The 15716-nt window shown below is 39.0% G+C and overlaps 2 protein-coding genes across 5 annotated transcripts; one reads left to right on the top strand and one right to left on the bottom strand.

Moving 5' to 3' along the window:
- Positions 1–193: 193 nt before the first annotated feature.
- LOC112462980 (cilia- and flagella-associated protein 100-like) lies at positions 194–2244 on the top strand. The gene is made up of 4 exons (XM_025029093.1): positions 194–536; positions 622–851; positions 1265–1588; positions 1869–2244. Exons 1-4 carry the CDS (start codon positions 227–229, stop codon positions 2226–2228), a joined length of 1224 nt encoding a protein of 407 aa, XP_024884861.1. The 5' UTR covers positions 194–226; the 3' UTR covers positions 2229–2244.
- On the bottom strand, positions 2238–15454 carry LOC112462987 (ADP-ribosylation factor-like protein 4C). 4 transcript variants are annotated; one of them, XM_025029131.1, is made up of 5 exons: positions 15206–15454; positions 9398–9423; positions 6399–6842; positions 5390–5605; positions 2238–4427 (listed from the first exon to the last, which is right to left on the bottom strand). In XM_025029131.1, the coding sequence occupies exons 3-5, from the start codon at positions 6607–6609 to the stop codon at positions 4231–4233; spliced, it is 624 nt and encodes a 207-aa protein (XP_024884899.1). In that variant the 5' UTR covers positions 6610–6842; positions 9398–9423; positions 15206–15454; the 3' UTR covers positions 2238–4230. The 4 variants fall into 4 exon arrangements, with proteins under 4 accessions (XP_024884899.1, XP_024884889.1, XP_024884873.1 ...); XM_025029121.1 differs by lacking the exon at positions 9398–9423 and having other exon boundaries at positions 6399–7638; XM_025029105.1 differs by lacking the exon at positions 9398–9423.
- Positions 15455–15716: the final 262 nt, after the last annotated feature.

The raw sequence follows: 15716 nt of genomic DNA, 5'->3' as shown, positions 1-15716 counted from the left end.
GAGAGTGAAAATAATACTGTTTTGTATTAAAATAATAAATTTGGGCACATATCGCAGTTAAAAATAACAAAATATTATTTAATTCAAGGTTTAAATTTCATCCTTTAATATTTAATAGTGTATCATTCGGTATAAATTCGTCTGTTTTACTATTCTGCAAAAGCATCGTTGCCGGCGATACATAAGCGGCTTCGAGGAATTCCTGTCGAAGGATCACGAGAAAAGTATGCATATGCTGGAGAAAGCGGAACGAGAAGCGAAACTGACGGAGGAGATTAGCGCCCGGAGGAACGAGCTCGCTAAGCAATTTGGCCAAAGCAGACTGGACGTTTACGTTTGGGAGGAAAATTGGCGGCTGGTGAAGATGTGCCAGATGTTCCTCTATCAGGTATCGCCCGTCGCCTGGAGGGCCAAGTACGACTGGCTCCAACGGCCCGAGTCGGGCAGAAGCATCATCTTCACCGACGCCCCGTCCACAGACCTGTTTAGCAGATACAAGACGCTGGATGAGAGCGCATCCTTGGAGAACTTGATAGGTAAAACTCGGGACAGGACATACATAGCGCTCGACACTTTCCAAAATCGTTTTTCTCAATGCGCGCAACGATCGTTTCGCGTTAGAACTATTCGAGCAGGACGTAGCTGACGCTGGCCCGGCCGAATTGTACTTCGAGGACCCGTTCGACCTGATCCGCATCTTCCGGGCGATGGAGACCCAGAATTTAAACGCGCTCATACATCTCGAATCGCTCGCCGCACCGATGGCAGACATAACTAAGACGATCACCGTAACCGAAGCGCAGATCAAACGAGAGATCAGCGAGATTACTTCGATGATCAACGATTTGGAAGTCCGTACTGGTTTCAAATTAGTTTAATAATTAGTTAAAGAGCCATTCATGAATCGGGCATTTCAATACATGCGTTAACGTATAATTTTGGATATTTAAAAAAAAAAAGATCCAACACTTTAGTGAGATTTTTAGTGAGAGGAATAAAAGGTGTTTGATTAACGTAGAACGAAAAGTGAACCATGTCAAAGATAAAAATGATTGCCGCTTTCATTGATACAGCTTACATTTTTAGAACCATATCTCTCATTTTTCTTTCATTAATCAAGCTTTCGATCTATGTTGCCTCAGTACTTATTTTTAATCCTCTCAGTGAATATTCTCATTTCAAATCTATCCGTTTTCGTTTTAAAAAAATAGATATTAAGTCTCCGACATTAACGATTAGTCTTACGAGTCAAAATATTCGATAGAATTCCATCGCTAAGGCAGAAAGCAGAGCGGCAAAGCTCGAGGAATACGCTAATTACCTTCTTCGAGATGTTTTCCGACGTCTAGTCTGCTCTGAGGAGGTACTCTATCTTCGCGTCTTCGTAGAAGATACCTACGAGAACTGCATAGGCCCGAACGACGCGAATCTTGATAGTTTCTCGATGATGAAGTGGATCGAAAAAATCTACGAAGAGCTTAATCTTCAGCTGGATAATCTGCCGCGCGAAATCGTCCGTGCTTGCGAGCGGGAAGGATTCCGACAAGAGATGAAGTCTATAAAGGAGGCGGAAGACGCCGCGAAAAAGGTAAATAATTTATATTAAACATCCATTTTTTACTCAACTATAAATGCGTCTACGGTCTTAAATTTAGCTTTCAGTGTTTAGTTTACACGTAACATCTGAAACAATTGAAATCTCTACTCTTAAACTTAATATCTTAAACAATATAATGACAGTCGATTTAATGAAGTCTATAGTCAGAAATTTAACATCTTATGATCTTAAACAATGATTACATTACGTGGACTGTCTCGTAATTATTTGGCGCAACCGATGTCTCAACCGTAACTCGCATGATTGCCAGTTCGAGCTGATGCACCGACTACTGGACGCGCTGAAGCGCATCATGGAACCGCCCGCGACGAAGAAACGGCTACTAATTCGGCGTTCGGTACCGATCACGACGAAGGCGAGGCTGCCGTCGCGAATGCCGAAACCGACGGATGAGGAAGCTCAGTTTCTCACCTTCTTCACCGATTACTGCGGACGCGAGGACTTCGTCGCGTATCGTTCCAAGTTTCCGGACGATTTCGACCTGACATTCCGAAGGAAGCGCGACGATATCGAGGCCGAAGTGGCAACGTTCAACGACGTATCTTCGAGTCGAGAACAAATCATGCGGGAAAAGGAGAAAGAGGAGGTGACCGAGGAAGAAAGAAAATGAATGGTGCCGTCATTGAAAACGTAACGGAATCAGCACATTTATTTGAAAAATTCCTCGTGCGTACATATCCGAAAGGATCGTATCAGTCTAACGCGCTACGCATCGTCGATTACTTAGCTAGCGCTATTTAATAATATGTATACATAAATAGGCGATTTAACGATCGATTGAAGCACGAGATAAAATATTCAGAGATAATAAAAACACAACAAGGGGCAAGTATAGTGTACAATAGAATTTGGAACGACAGTCGATATAAAAACAACAACCATGCCATGACAGTTATCTCTTGGCTACAAAGCGCCAGTTCACGCATTCCTTCGTTATAAACCTTATAAGAAGACTGCGATATACACTTCACCTTCGAGTACCTCTTTCTTTTTTCTTTACACGAGCAACTTTTTTTTTTATAAAATATCCTGCTAGAGATAACGTATATACATACATACATACATATATGTATATATGTATATGCATATACATATATCTCCTCTAGTAGACGCCAGAGATTCCACGTCAAATCAAATAGCAAATAAGTGAGTTTTTGGTTTCTTTCTGAATCTTTTTATACCTGTATATTGAATATAACACATATTACTGAAATGTATTTTAGTGTCCGTAATAATTTCCCCAGAAGTTCCTAGTTTTAGAATATATATGTATATACATGACATTGACGGCGGCAATAACTTATTGGTATTAAATAATCGTCAATAAATAGCAGGGCAATTAGGAACTCGAAAGTTTTTCATAGAGACATGTAGCGACATTTCGATGAGCAACATAATCCAATAGATAATTAATCGCAAACATATATTCGTTTACCAAAAAACTGCGCTGTATCAAATTTTGTAATAACAATTATGTTTCTTTAACAATAAGTCTAATAAATATGATGAGGTCTTTACAAAAAGGTATAAAACTTTACGAAATAAGCAACATCCGATTACACGCGCGTATAAATAGAATATATTGCTGTGTTGCTTTGTATTTAAAAAAAATATATGGCAACTCTTAACTCTTGCAGCAATAATGACATTCAATTTCGCTAAGTAATTTAGGACGATTTATATTGCCACAGATTTTTCGACGTTGATCAACTTCGTTGCTCGTGTTAAAATGCATCTTCGCATTTGAAATTTGTGCCAGCATGAAATTACAACTTTCCCGATTTATTTACAATTATTTACTTATATTTATTTATTTCACTTTCGCATCGACTCGTTTCCTTTGTCGCAACGATAGATCCTCCCTCAGTCGACTAGCATCGTCACACGTTTATATTTACGATCATTTTAATTATTACGTTGTTGCACACAAAATAAATCCATTTTGGCGTGAAATTGAATTTCATTTCAGAACTAAAACTCATGTAACACAGCAGTACACAATGGGTGCATTATTCCAAAGTTACAAATTTACTTGTGAATTCGTGCCAATCAATTGCAGATGACGAATCAGTATGACAAAAGAATTTGTAAATATAAAATTTACGCCTTTTATACTGTATTTTTCTGTATTTTACGTCACGTCTCACCATAGCAATAAATCAACAAGATTACCGACGAATACTCTATTTTAATTAACATATTTCGATTAAAACTGCAGACCCTTGGATATCAATAATCATGATTTTTAGTAAAGTAAAATTTATATGCAACAACCTAATAGGAACAATAATCGTTAAAATCCCCTGTTTCTCATATCCACATGCTCTACACCGACATATACTTATATGTACACGCATACACACACACATACACCTAAAAATCGACGCAAGCTCCAAGTAGTTCCAACAGCGTCTCGCTGAGAGCGAAAGTCAAAGGGAGGTGATCGCACCCTTCGTGATCACCGTCCACACCGTCCTTCTTCAATGCGCTACGTCCTCATCGCAATTGGAAAGAGAGGACGCGGTGGAAGTTGTGGAAAGCGTCGCCAAAGGAGAGGCCGTCCGCGATCGGCAATATCAGAAGACGCATGTGCAGTCTTCCGAGGCCCTGGCCTACCTGGCCCGTTTCCGATTCAATTTCGCCAGCTTGCGTCGCTTTAAGATCAGCTGGTACAGCGTATCCAAGCCTTCGTGAAGTCCTTCGCCCGTAATAGCACACGCCGGTTGTACGCGAATACAAGCGCTACCCGGCATCCCCGCAAGTTCTAACACTCCCAAATGCTTCTCCAGCTCGCCAACTTCTTTCGCACCTACGTGGTAGAGAGCTCGTCAACGAAACGAAGCTGACCGTAATTATGCCTACATTACTTCTATTAAATTTCTTCTCTATTCTATAAATTTAATAAACTATATAAAGTGAAATATCAAAGTTGCAATGCTTTGCTGAATAAATTAGCATAAAATCTTTATCTCAAGTACTTACATAAAACTTATTCGTACGTCGCTTAAAAAGCACGTAAAACGAAGTATTCGGAATTGTTCCAAAGTTGAATAAAAAGTACTTAAAACGAGGTATTCGAAATTATTCAAAAATTGAATAAAAAGTACGTAAAACAAAGTATTCGGAATTGCGAAATTTATGCATTTAATTGATAAATTATTTAAAAAATCAAATGGCTAAATGATACTGTCGTATTTATTTATGTCTTTAGAAAAATTTCTCGTGTTACCATCTGCTTTATTAGGATATCTCACAATCACGGGATATCCTTTTGACGACAGATTTTTTTTTAGACCTTGGATGGTTTTTTTACTTTTATAAGATTTTTTTTACAGTGTGTACTTCACGTCTCTTCTGAGTCACTAATTAATTTTTGTCAAAAAATCCAATATTTAAAAAAATGTGCGTTTATTCAGATTTTTATGCAATCTCTCGTAGCATGTGATATAACTTTAGAAAGACACGACGTTCGTGACGACGCGGAAATGACTAAACGCAATCGCGCGCGCTATGGTCATTTGGACCAACTGTTACCGAACGTAATCGAGTGTACACACAAGAACAAGTGTGTAATGTGCTGCGTCATATTATGCAAAAAGAATTCGGGGAAAATATGCGTTAAATAAATACGCGTCAAAAATAAATGCCCACAAAATTGAGAGACATAATTAGAAAACCAAAATTAAGTAAACGAGTACTTTTTGATTAAAAAGACGTTCAGTCCAGACTTTAAAATATAATTTATGGTTAGTTTTATAATATTAGTTGTACCAGGTAAATCTTGTTTGTTGGCGAGAATCAAGATCGGCACACCCGCATTGTCCGGACTCCTCGCTGTCCTGGTAAGCTCCATTTTCGCCTCTTCGAGCCGCTCAATGTCGCAGGAGTCAACAACGAAAATTATACCGTCGGTGCATCTCGTGTAAGATTTCCACAGCGGCCGTAGCTTCTCCTGCCCACCGACGTCCCATACAAGGAAATTGACACCTGTGTTCAAAAAAGAAAAATACTGCGTTTCAATGAGAACAAAAATACCGTAATGCAAACGCCCAAAAGTAGTGTCCGCGACTTGTTGCATTTATAATCCAACTTTTGTATATTCCATTCAATCATTAAGATCCGAGCGATTTTTATATTCTTGACAAGTATTTTTCAATCTCCGCTCAAGCTCATAATAGTGATGACATATGCGTAGAATTAGATGAGCAATATTCGAATAAAAATTAAATAGTATAGAAGAGAGGAGAAGTAGGAGAGACCCAACTTATGGAGGCTCAACTGGTGAAAAGCAAAAAGGAGGAGTAAAAGAAGAGGGGTAAAATAAGCGAAAAAACTGTATCGAAACTTGTAATATACAGCATTCTAAAAGTGCCGGATGTCCTTTTTATTTCTCGGCTAATTTAAAGTCGATTTTTATTCTTATCGAAAATGTCGAGAGAAACCATCGTTTATTGCAACTTTCTCATTTTTTATAGATCTCTTTAACTAAGAGACTCGTATTAAAATTTTATTGAAGTCAATTCTATCTGAAATTAACTGAAGCGAATAATTGCTGTCTGCTTGGCTCTTCAAAATTTAATTTGCAAAAAGCTCATTCTCTTCGATCGCGTGTAACTCGAGAAACATCGATACCACGACAATTCCGCTGAAAGGAAAATCAAAGATCATCTAGATTAGTCAAAGAGACTGCCATTAAAAGGGCAAAGACCCGGTAGTTTCGGAGTACATAGCGTAAAGAGACACAGACGGTTGAAAGGGTGGAAAATTATGGGGGACGTACCTTTAGCTTTCCCGATGCCGCCGCGAATTCTCTCGCAATTGAAGCCAATGGTCGGCACGGTGTTGAGATACTGATCAAATTTGAGTCTGTACAGGGCGGTCGTCTTCCCGGCGCTGTCGAGACCAAGCATCGCCACATGGAGCGGGGTTCCCGTGGGAAGTGCCTCGAGCAGACCGCCGGTCGTGCCGCTTCTGCCCATCCCAGCACCCATCCCTCTCTCTCTCTCGTTCTCTTTCCTCCCCTATCTCGTCCTCGCCTGCTCTTCCTGTTAAGAACTCTCTTTCTCTCGCTCTTTCTCTCTTCTATTTCGTTTTGATCCGGCCTAGCATCTAGATTCCCTTCTTCCCCTCCGCTCCACGCGAAATATCTCTCTTCTCCAAATTCAACCTTCGATGCCCGTAAAAGGACTCCGCCGCTGCGAAGCTGTGTCCACTACCGCATCGTCTGAAAAGCAAGCGCGTTCCACACAGTTAACGTCTCTCAACCGGTTTCGCGCGAAACACAGGTGCGCTGCCTAAAGTATCTCGTCTAATAAGTAGGACTCAATTTTCGATCAGGGTCAATGTCACTTTCGGTCTGACCTTTATTGATCAAACTACAGTCGAATCCCATTTTTCTTTCTCGCAATCACTTGATTTAGGAATATATCAACACCCTGTAGGCGAGCGCATGCGGAAGTGTGTATGTGTGTATGCGTGTGCGTGTGGATCGTAGAAATCTCTTTCAAGAAAAAAAAAACTTTCACCCTCCTTTTGTCAGACTTTCCAGCGTTGGTCGCGAATAACCGGTAATTCGCTTATTAGCGTATCTACCGCGCGGATCGAGCTCATTATTTACATCGTCTACATAGGTCGAAGGCAAATCCCTGAACAATGTATCATTGTCTCGCGCAAAAGTGGGCTGCGCAGCCAGCGGCGGAAGAAATAGAATAGGTCCCTTTTCGGGACCGGTTCCTCCGACGAGGTTGAACGAATCCGAATAATCCGGTTTGCTTGCTCCCTGGACCGTTTCTAGGTAACATCTTCTTCCGTCTTCATCGGTAACCAAGCAAACTTTCTCCAACGTCTCCCATTTTCCTCCTTTTCGCATACGCGCATTTCCTCCTGGTACTCTAGCGATTGCATGCAGTTATACGCATCTCGCCAGTCATCGGCGTTCTCCGTTCCTCCTTCGTTACGTATATGGCGAATGCAATCTCATCACGCAAAGAACGTAGTGCAAAGTGTTCTTATTATCAATCCTAAACAATACAGGATATTTGTGATTTTTCCGTGTATATATTAGATGTGCTGCTGGCCAAAAGTGGAATGACCACATATAAAATATTCCAATTAATTCCGTAATATGTTAAGTTATAACGCGTTATAAGTAATTTCATTTAATATGATAGACATTTTTAATTAATAATCTCAAACTTTTGGCCGGCAGTATATATACATATAATATGTAAACTATAGAAAAATATATATTCATATATCCAAAAAGAAAATATTATATACGTATATTGTATACATTTCCACAAGATAAAATGTAGTATCAATAATAGTTTGGAAATTTTGGATTCCCAAAGTAAATAAAAATTCTATGCGTTTCATAAACAAAAGTTATTAAATCATCAAAGAAATATTAAATTAACAGTTTTTTTTTCTTTTTAAAGAGAAATACCTAGTTTAATAATTTTCAAAGTAGAAAACGCCAATTTTCGGACATGTCCAACTAGGTTTATTAATTTCCTCTAAAATGTACCGCATTTGACTTTTCGACAATTCAATATTCATCGGAGATGTGATTTCTGAAGCGTACCGCTTTATATATGTCCGACTGGGATGTGCGCGTGTAAAAGGGTCAAGGAATAATACATGTCGCCAATGACACGCCGGATATACTTTTACACTATTCGACAACCGTTGTGATTTACATCTGCCCCGCGAGACGACGTCCACGCGCACGTGCAAAAGTAGGTAAATCAAATCGATCCACCGAGCGAAAGGTAGGATCGCCCGGAGAAATCTGATGTTTCGGGTCACCGTCGCACGAAAATGTGGATCAAAATTTAATGCGAAACATATATGCGTAATGCAGATCCGATATGGAAACTTTAAAAGATACATCAGTTTAAGTGGCGCGAGAGTTTGCGAAACTGTTGGGAATGTTGTCCCGCGTTACTAGTCGTTTCCAAGTCTTTGACTCGGGTGTAAACGGCGGCTCTATTGTGTTTAATGAAGCGAAATGTTCCCGAAGTGCGGTTGCTAATTCAATATCGGGCGAACCATACCGCAAACGCGTCCCGATATATATTTGCCGAAATACTGAGAGTCTTTCTCTCGTGAGGGTGATACACTGAAAAAAAAAATACTTAGATCCAAGAAAATATTTTTTCACATAGTACCAATGGCTTATTTACTTAATATAATCACATATTTATTTAGAATTATATATTTTTATTTAATTTAAATAAATTATTATTTTCACTTAATTTATGTATATTATTTTTAATTAATTTAAGTAAAGATATCTAATTCTAAATAAATATGTGATTATATTAAGTAAATAAGCCATTGGTACTATGTGAAAAAATATTTTCTTGGATCTAAGTATTTTTTTTTTCAGTGTACGGTTGTTTCATTATTTCGCAAACAGTATTAAAATATAAACGGCTCGGCATTATAGGTCTTCTCATACATTATACAAGATTCCTATGCGGAATGTTTCGTAAACATTGGGGACGTCCGACGATAGACTCCCTGGCCAACTTACAATCGATTTTTCTTGGTGGAAATGCGAAAAAGGCCTTTATTGTTGATTTATTGTTGATTTATGGTAATTCTCCAATTTTTCCACATCATGCATCTATGCATCAAATTAAGAAATCTCTTAAAGCTCCAGGAGAAATTAATTGAAGGCAACAGCTTTATTTCGACCCTCGACACCGTCCCACTCGACTTCGGAAGTAATTAATTCACGAGAAACCATCCAATCATTTGTAATTTAGAACTCACCGACGATTTGAAATTCAACATTTTCGCTGAAAAAGAAACAAGATTTATTCCGTATTAGCCACAGAATCTGTCTGTTAATCCTTTGAGAAGCTTTCTAACAAAGTAACTTATAGAAGCCCTTGTTTTCTAAGAGTGTCTGGAATCGCTGAATTTGATTCTGGCCTCAGAACTCTAAAATTCAAAATTGTGGCTCCAATATGGGCTGAAATTCAAGAAAATAATCTGATTATCGAAACACAATTTTTGGGATCGCTGAATTTTAAATAAAACGAAATTGGAAACTCGAGGCTACTTAACAACGTTAAAAATTTCCTAAAGTCAAACTTTATGATAATCAATTATTTTTTTTTAAATTCTGTTCGCCATATTGGATCCGCTATTTTAAATTTTGTATTTTTTATTTCAGATTCAAATGAATGAAATATTACCAAATTACCCCAATAGACGAAGTTTCATAAAAATCGAGCGAGCAGCTTACAAAGTGAAAGAAGGTATAGCTAATACAGCGATCGGTGCTAAACGAGCATCCGGCGATTTTGAGCCACCCTCTGTAGAGATCTAATTTATTCGACATTTGTGACATAAATTGAAACCGGAACCGCCGCTAAATAGTACGGCGATATCACGAGCGTCGCTCACGAGCGCGAGAAAGAGGAGAAACGCGAATCCTCCGCGTTCCGACGACTTCGGGATGCCCCCGGCACGGCCCGCACGGCCCGCACGGCATCGGGGATCACCGATGCGAAGCGACGGCGACGGTGTCGGTGTGTCGGTGTGCTGGCTGCTTCGATGGTGCATTATCGACTCGCGAAGACGCGCGTGCGCCACGTCGCGCCGCGCCGCGCCACACCGTTTTATGCCTCCGTATCCTCGCTGTGCGAGCGCGTACGTATGCGTGTTTACTCGTTACGTATACACGCACGTATCATGATTCTGTACATCTCTCTGTCCTCCAACATTCGTTTTAGAAGCCGCGAGCCGACCGAAATAATCTCGCACGGTCGTAGCCCGCGATTGAAAAACTATAGCTCCGAAAATGCTTCTATTCTCTCTTGCTCTCAACAACGTGAGATTTTAATAGAGAAAACGCATGCAGATCCGAGCGCTCTACGTGCCGCGAATAAACACCCGGACACAGCACGCATCTCCGAAATCGGAACGTACACTGTAAAAATTTTTTGTAAAATTATACAACTATTATAGTGGGTAATTTTGAGACTATAATAGGTGTAAATTTCCACACATTTTTAATTTGTGTAATTGTAATACAAAATTATTTTTTCCTTCCGTACTGTAATTTTACAAATTTTTTACAATGTAAGGCGTCTTAAAGATATCTTTGAGACATCTTTAAAGGCCATTGCACGCAACAAAGTTTTAGTCATAATCGTAAGGCTGTAAAAAAATAGACCAATCACAGTCGATTATTCTCCTCGTGCTTGAAGAATAATCGAGTGTGATTGGTCTATTTTATTACGGCCTTACGATTAAAATTAAAACTTTGTTACGTGCAATGGCCTTAGGCGCCTTATGTCCCGATTATGGACATGCGTGCTGTCTGGGCATACGAGATGCTATTAAGGCTACGGCACATGGAAAAACATGAAGCAGTAAGCAAATTACAATCACAGTCAAGTATCTATTCTCGAAAACTTGAGATATAAGTTGTTGGTCAATTTGCTTAATGCTTAAGTCTCATTGCTTAAGTTTTTCCACGTGCCATGGCCCTTAAGGGGCCAATCCAGACAAATTTGCATAGCTGCATAACCATTGAGCATAAAGAAAATGATCCAATCACATTTTACGCGCGTCCGTATGATAACAATGCGATTGGATAATTTTCTTTATGCATATGCATAAAGTTGTGCCAGCTACGCTGCAAGTTTGTCTGGATAGGTCCTAAAAATCCTTTCCGTTAACGCGCGGATGTTAATAAGTTTCTCGATGATCGGGCGATTGACCAGCCGCGCAGAAGCGCGGCCTAATTGGTTTACTGGCGACAGAGGAGCGCTGAACAATAACCGAGAGAGATCTCGATATCAGTAAATTATTATACAGAACGTAAAGAACGTTTCGTGTCTGAATTCGCTCCGCGAGATACTCGCGGTTCACTCACGTTTTTCCCATGAAATAGCTCTCGCTTGTTCCTTACTTATTTACGTTATATTTATGTTACAACGCGCCAAGATGCCGAGAGCTAGCTTTCTGTAATCTACGAACACCCAGATGCAGTATCTCGGAGGATGGCCTAATAACGCTATAGAGTCTCAGCATCAGGCTAAAGTATCAGATTATGCAACGGGAATCGAGAATTGCGAACTGGAGATTGGAATTCAACCGATCGGAACGACACGGATTGAAATTTAAACTCATCCGATTGATCGAATTCTAATCTTCTGTTCACAATCCTCAATTTTCAAGTCGCGGGGTCTGAGATGAGCCCATGCATAAGGCCTATGGCACGTGGAAAAACTTAAGCAGTAAGACTTAAGCAGTAAACAAATTGACCAACAGCTGTCTTGAGTTTTCGAGATTACTTGACTGTGATTGATCAATTTGTTTACTGCTTATGTTTTTCTATGTGGCCAGGACCCTGAGATGCTGGCTCGTACATTCGTTCGTTCCACCTTTGAGGCCAACAGCCTCGAAAAATGTCTTAAATTCCTCCGATGATCAATCGCTTTATTTATGCCTTAATTATGCCCGTTTATTGCGGACGATTATTCGCAAAATAAATTGAAAAGTTTCTGACGAGACTTCGCGAAAATAGATTAGCGTTAAATAGAAAGATATCCTCGACCAATTTCCTAATGGGATGGCTTATTCGCAACACGCGCGATCGAGTTCTCCTGAACCAACTTCTGAACCTAATCGGGACGTAAGCGACTCTTAAAGATAAACGACATTAAGGCGCGTCCTCGATCAGATTACGATAATGTCTCATGCCGTGCGCGAATCGTAAGAGCGTCTTGATGTAGTTAGGACGTTATTGGAGTTACCTCGCTCGAACTCTAATTAGCTTAATCAGTGATTACTTCGACCGGTAGAATTACTCGCTGCAAGATTTCTAATTATATAATTCGTGCTCTCCAAATCTAATCTTTCTTTCACGTATCAAACGACGAAAAATTAATTATTCCGTGTTAACACAATAATACAGGTATTGCTCGGTATTGCTCGATAAGTTAATCGCCTTACCTTAAATTGCCAGACTAATTATAAATCTATCTCAATGACTCAATTACAGACGTATAATTCTTGTAACATAAAAATATATTTATATATTAATCAGCTTCTTAAGTGACTTTTTATCGATTTATCAATCAAGCTCCCAATTTACCCAATTTATCACAATTTACTGTCTAAGGTTTATGGAGCAACGAGAAACGCAGTCCGCTTTATCTTGATTGATCATAGTCTGATTTATTATATATAAAATCGTGATAAATTATGACCCCAGAGTGCGTGTATAATCTTTCATAAAGCACGTAGTTACACAAATTACAACCCGATAGAGGAAGATAAATATGTGCACAGATTTACAACATATTTCGTTCACATATTTCGTTTTAAATGACGAATAAAAATATTTGCGTGTCAAACAAAAGGTTAAAAGCCAGAATATATTTTTTACTCCTGAAAAATCGTCACAGGAATATATACTTCAATAAGAACTGATGCGAACAAAATCAGATTTAAATCTAGCCTCCTCCGGAAGATTATAATTCGGAACAGGTGCACCGAAGTAAGTCGTTTCGTCTCTCTCGCGTACCATCTTCTCCGTATGGAAAGTGTAGCCCTTGAAATTGAAATTCGCAACTTACTTCAGTTCGATATACCACTTTTTTAATTATATTCTCCTGGAGAGAATAAGCTTGAAATTAAATTTAATTCGCGATATCTTTTGTCGAAATATGGTTTCACAGCAGCTCTGATAATTCGGTCGATTGACGTCAGGAGATGCGTATTCGAAAGTTTGTCTTATCTCTCATTTAATTGTTTTGGAAGGATAAGCTTACATAAATGAGTGTGAATACGTAAATAGAGAAGTCCTAAAGTTTCGTTTAAAATAGAATAGCATAATTGTAATACGCAGAGTTACATATAATTGTAATACATAATTGTTATATATAATTGTTAAATGTTATTATAATTGTTATATATATTTGTAATACAGTGACTTTTAATTATTCAATATTGAACTGAAGACAAACAGAAGAAATAAATCTAAAGTTCAAAACCAAGAGAAAAATGTCATATATATCTTAAAATATTTTCCAAATATAATATTTGATGATAAAATAATTATTCTTCAAAAGAACAGGGTACGCAGAATTGATCGCAACTTTGCAATATTATGTCGAGAGTTTATTTTTATCCCCATGATGCTTCCACTTCTTTGACCTGACATTTCACACGTGATCTTTAATGCATATATGGCTGATTATGGAAAATTAATTACTTCCACGTCAAGAACTTTCCGTGTGCTTTTTTTCTCAACTTGAAGGAAAAATTGATGAGAGCTATTTATGAAAGCGTCATGAGTCATGAAACCCGTTATGAAACTCGTCGTGAAACCCGATTAATACTTATATTAGAGAAAAAGAATGGCATTACAAAATTATACATATATACTGACAATTCTCTCTATTATAACGTAAATATTATGTAATGTGAAGAATTCAAATACGATACTAAAATACTATTAGGATATTACGAAGAATTAGAACTGACAATTAATGAATCGTGCTCTACGTATTCTATATAGTGTTTCGAAGTTATATCGCAAATAATTTATTTCTCACCGACCAAAACTGCCTCATTTCAGAAGGGAAAAAAAATAAACTCGACAAACAAAAACCAAAGACTTTTAACACATCTAATATTAAGTTTATATGCCGTAAATAAATGAAACGGTAAGGTTTCTTTTCATCTGTTATATGTTCTTACATATAACGTTTCAGAGAGCGATTAATAAACAATACCGGATGTAAATCCCATTTCTAGATCCTATTTTTAATTATTAATCTTTAAAGATATAAATTATAATAAACAATCACTTGTTCATTGGATACAGAATAATCATTAAGATGCCAGAAATGATAGAATAACGTCGATTTAAATAGTTGATGTTTCTCACAGAATTAAAATAATGTACATACAAGGAAACAACAATGACTATACTATGTAACACCTAAATAAGACTTGTTCTGTATATAATTACAAATATATGTATATAAGCGTTAATATATATATATATAATTCTCAATCACGTAAATATATTTGCAATAAATAAACATGATCTGTTTATCTGTTTCCAAAGCTTATACGCATAAAATAAAAAATCATTTATCTTCTACGTTTATCTACAGCTGTCGAATAAAAACTAAAAGCAATTTTTGGAGCAGAAATACACTCCTTTCTCATCTCTCTCCCTCTCTCTCTCTCTCTCTTTCTATTTATAAAAGAACATAAAAAAGTACATCGATGTGTAAGCGTATTGTCATTGTTCTATTTACGGTCCCGTCGAAACGATCATAATAATCGGACAATTTTCCATTTTCGCTCAATTCGTTTCGGATATCATACGATATAATTTTGATTATCCGAACGAACCTTGCTTTTCGCGTCTCGGGACTCGGGACGGGGGGGTTTACCGCGATTTCACGCGCGCACAAAACACTCCCCGGACTCCCCGGACCGTGAGCGAGGAGCCGAGCCGAAAATTTCAGGGCGCGTCGCGGCGCTGGGTTACATCTCGCCCACTTCGGGGGGATCATCGACACCGCGCGTCGTCAACACACTCACCATGTTAAATCCGGATGTGTGATCCGCATCCGCGGGCATATCGGAATCCGCCGCGATCGGCGCGAAAAGACACACCAAAAAAATTAATAAATAAAACAAGCACTGACCCACTTCCCGTATGCGGTATGCACTCGCACGGAGAGGAGGGAACTATCCGGGCCGAGAACTATCCACGGGAAGGGAACTTGTACTCGGTTACGCGGTAACGGAACTGCCGAGAGTGCCGAGTGCCCAAACACACCTACCCGAACAGCTCGAGCGAGACCCGAGGGACGAACTGACGCGAGTGCGAGTGACGCGACGCGCAGCGAACCGACCGACTCTCACGGCAGTTGACGGCACTCACGCGAATGAAAGGAGGTAACTTCTCGATTTGCCGCGCGCCGGCAGCACCGTTATCCTACATCGCGTCGGTATGTGTGCGTGTATGTGAAAATGGGCGCGTTCAGCAGACACAACTGTTGCACAACTGTTGAGTTCGTCTTGTCAACACTCTGCGTTGATTGGTTGG

The sequence above is a fragment of the Temnothorax curvispinosus genome, unplaced genomic scaffold (genome assembly GCF_003070985.1).
Source record: "Temnothorax curvispinosus isolate PA1 unplaced genomic scaffold, ASM307098v1 QBEX01001367.1, whole genome shotgun sequence".
Lineage (NCBI taxonomy): Eukaryota > Metazoa > Arthropoda > Insecta > Hymenoptera > Formicidae > Temnothorax > Temnothorax curvispinosus.
The sequence above is the reverse complement of the archived record's forward strand: the minus strand, read 5'-3'. Positions and strand labels throughout refer to the sequence as shown.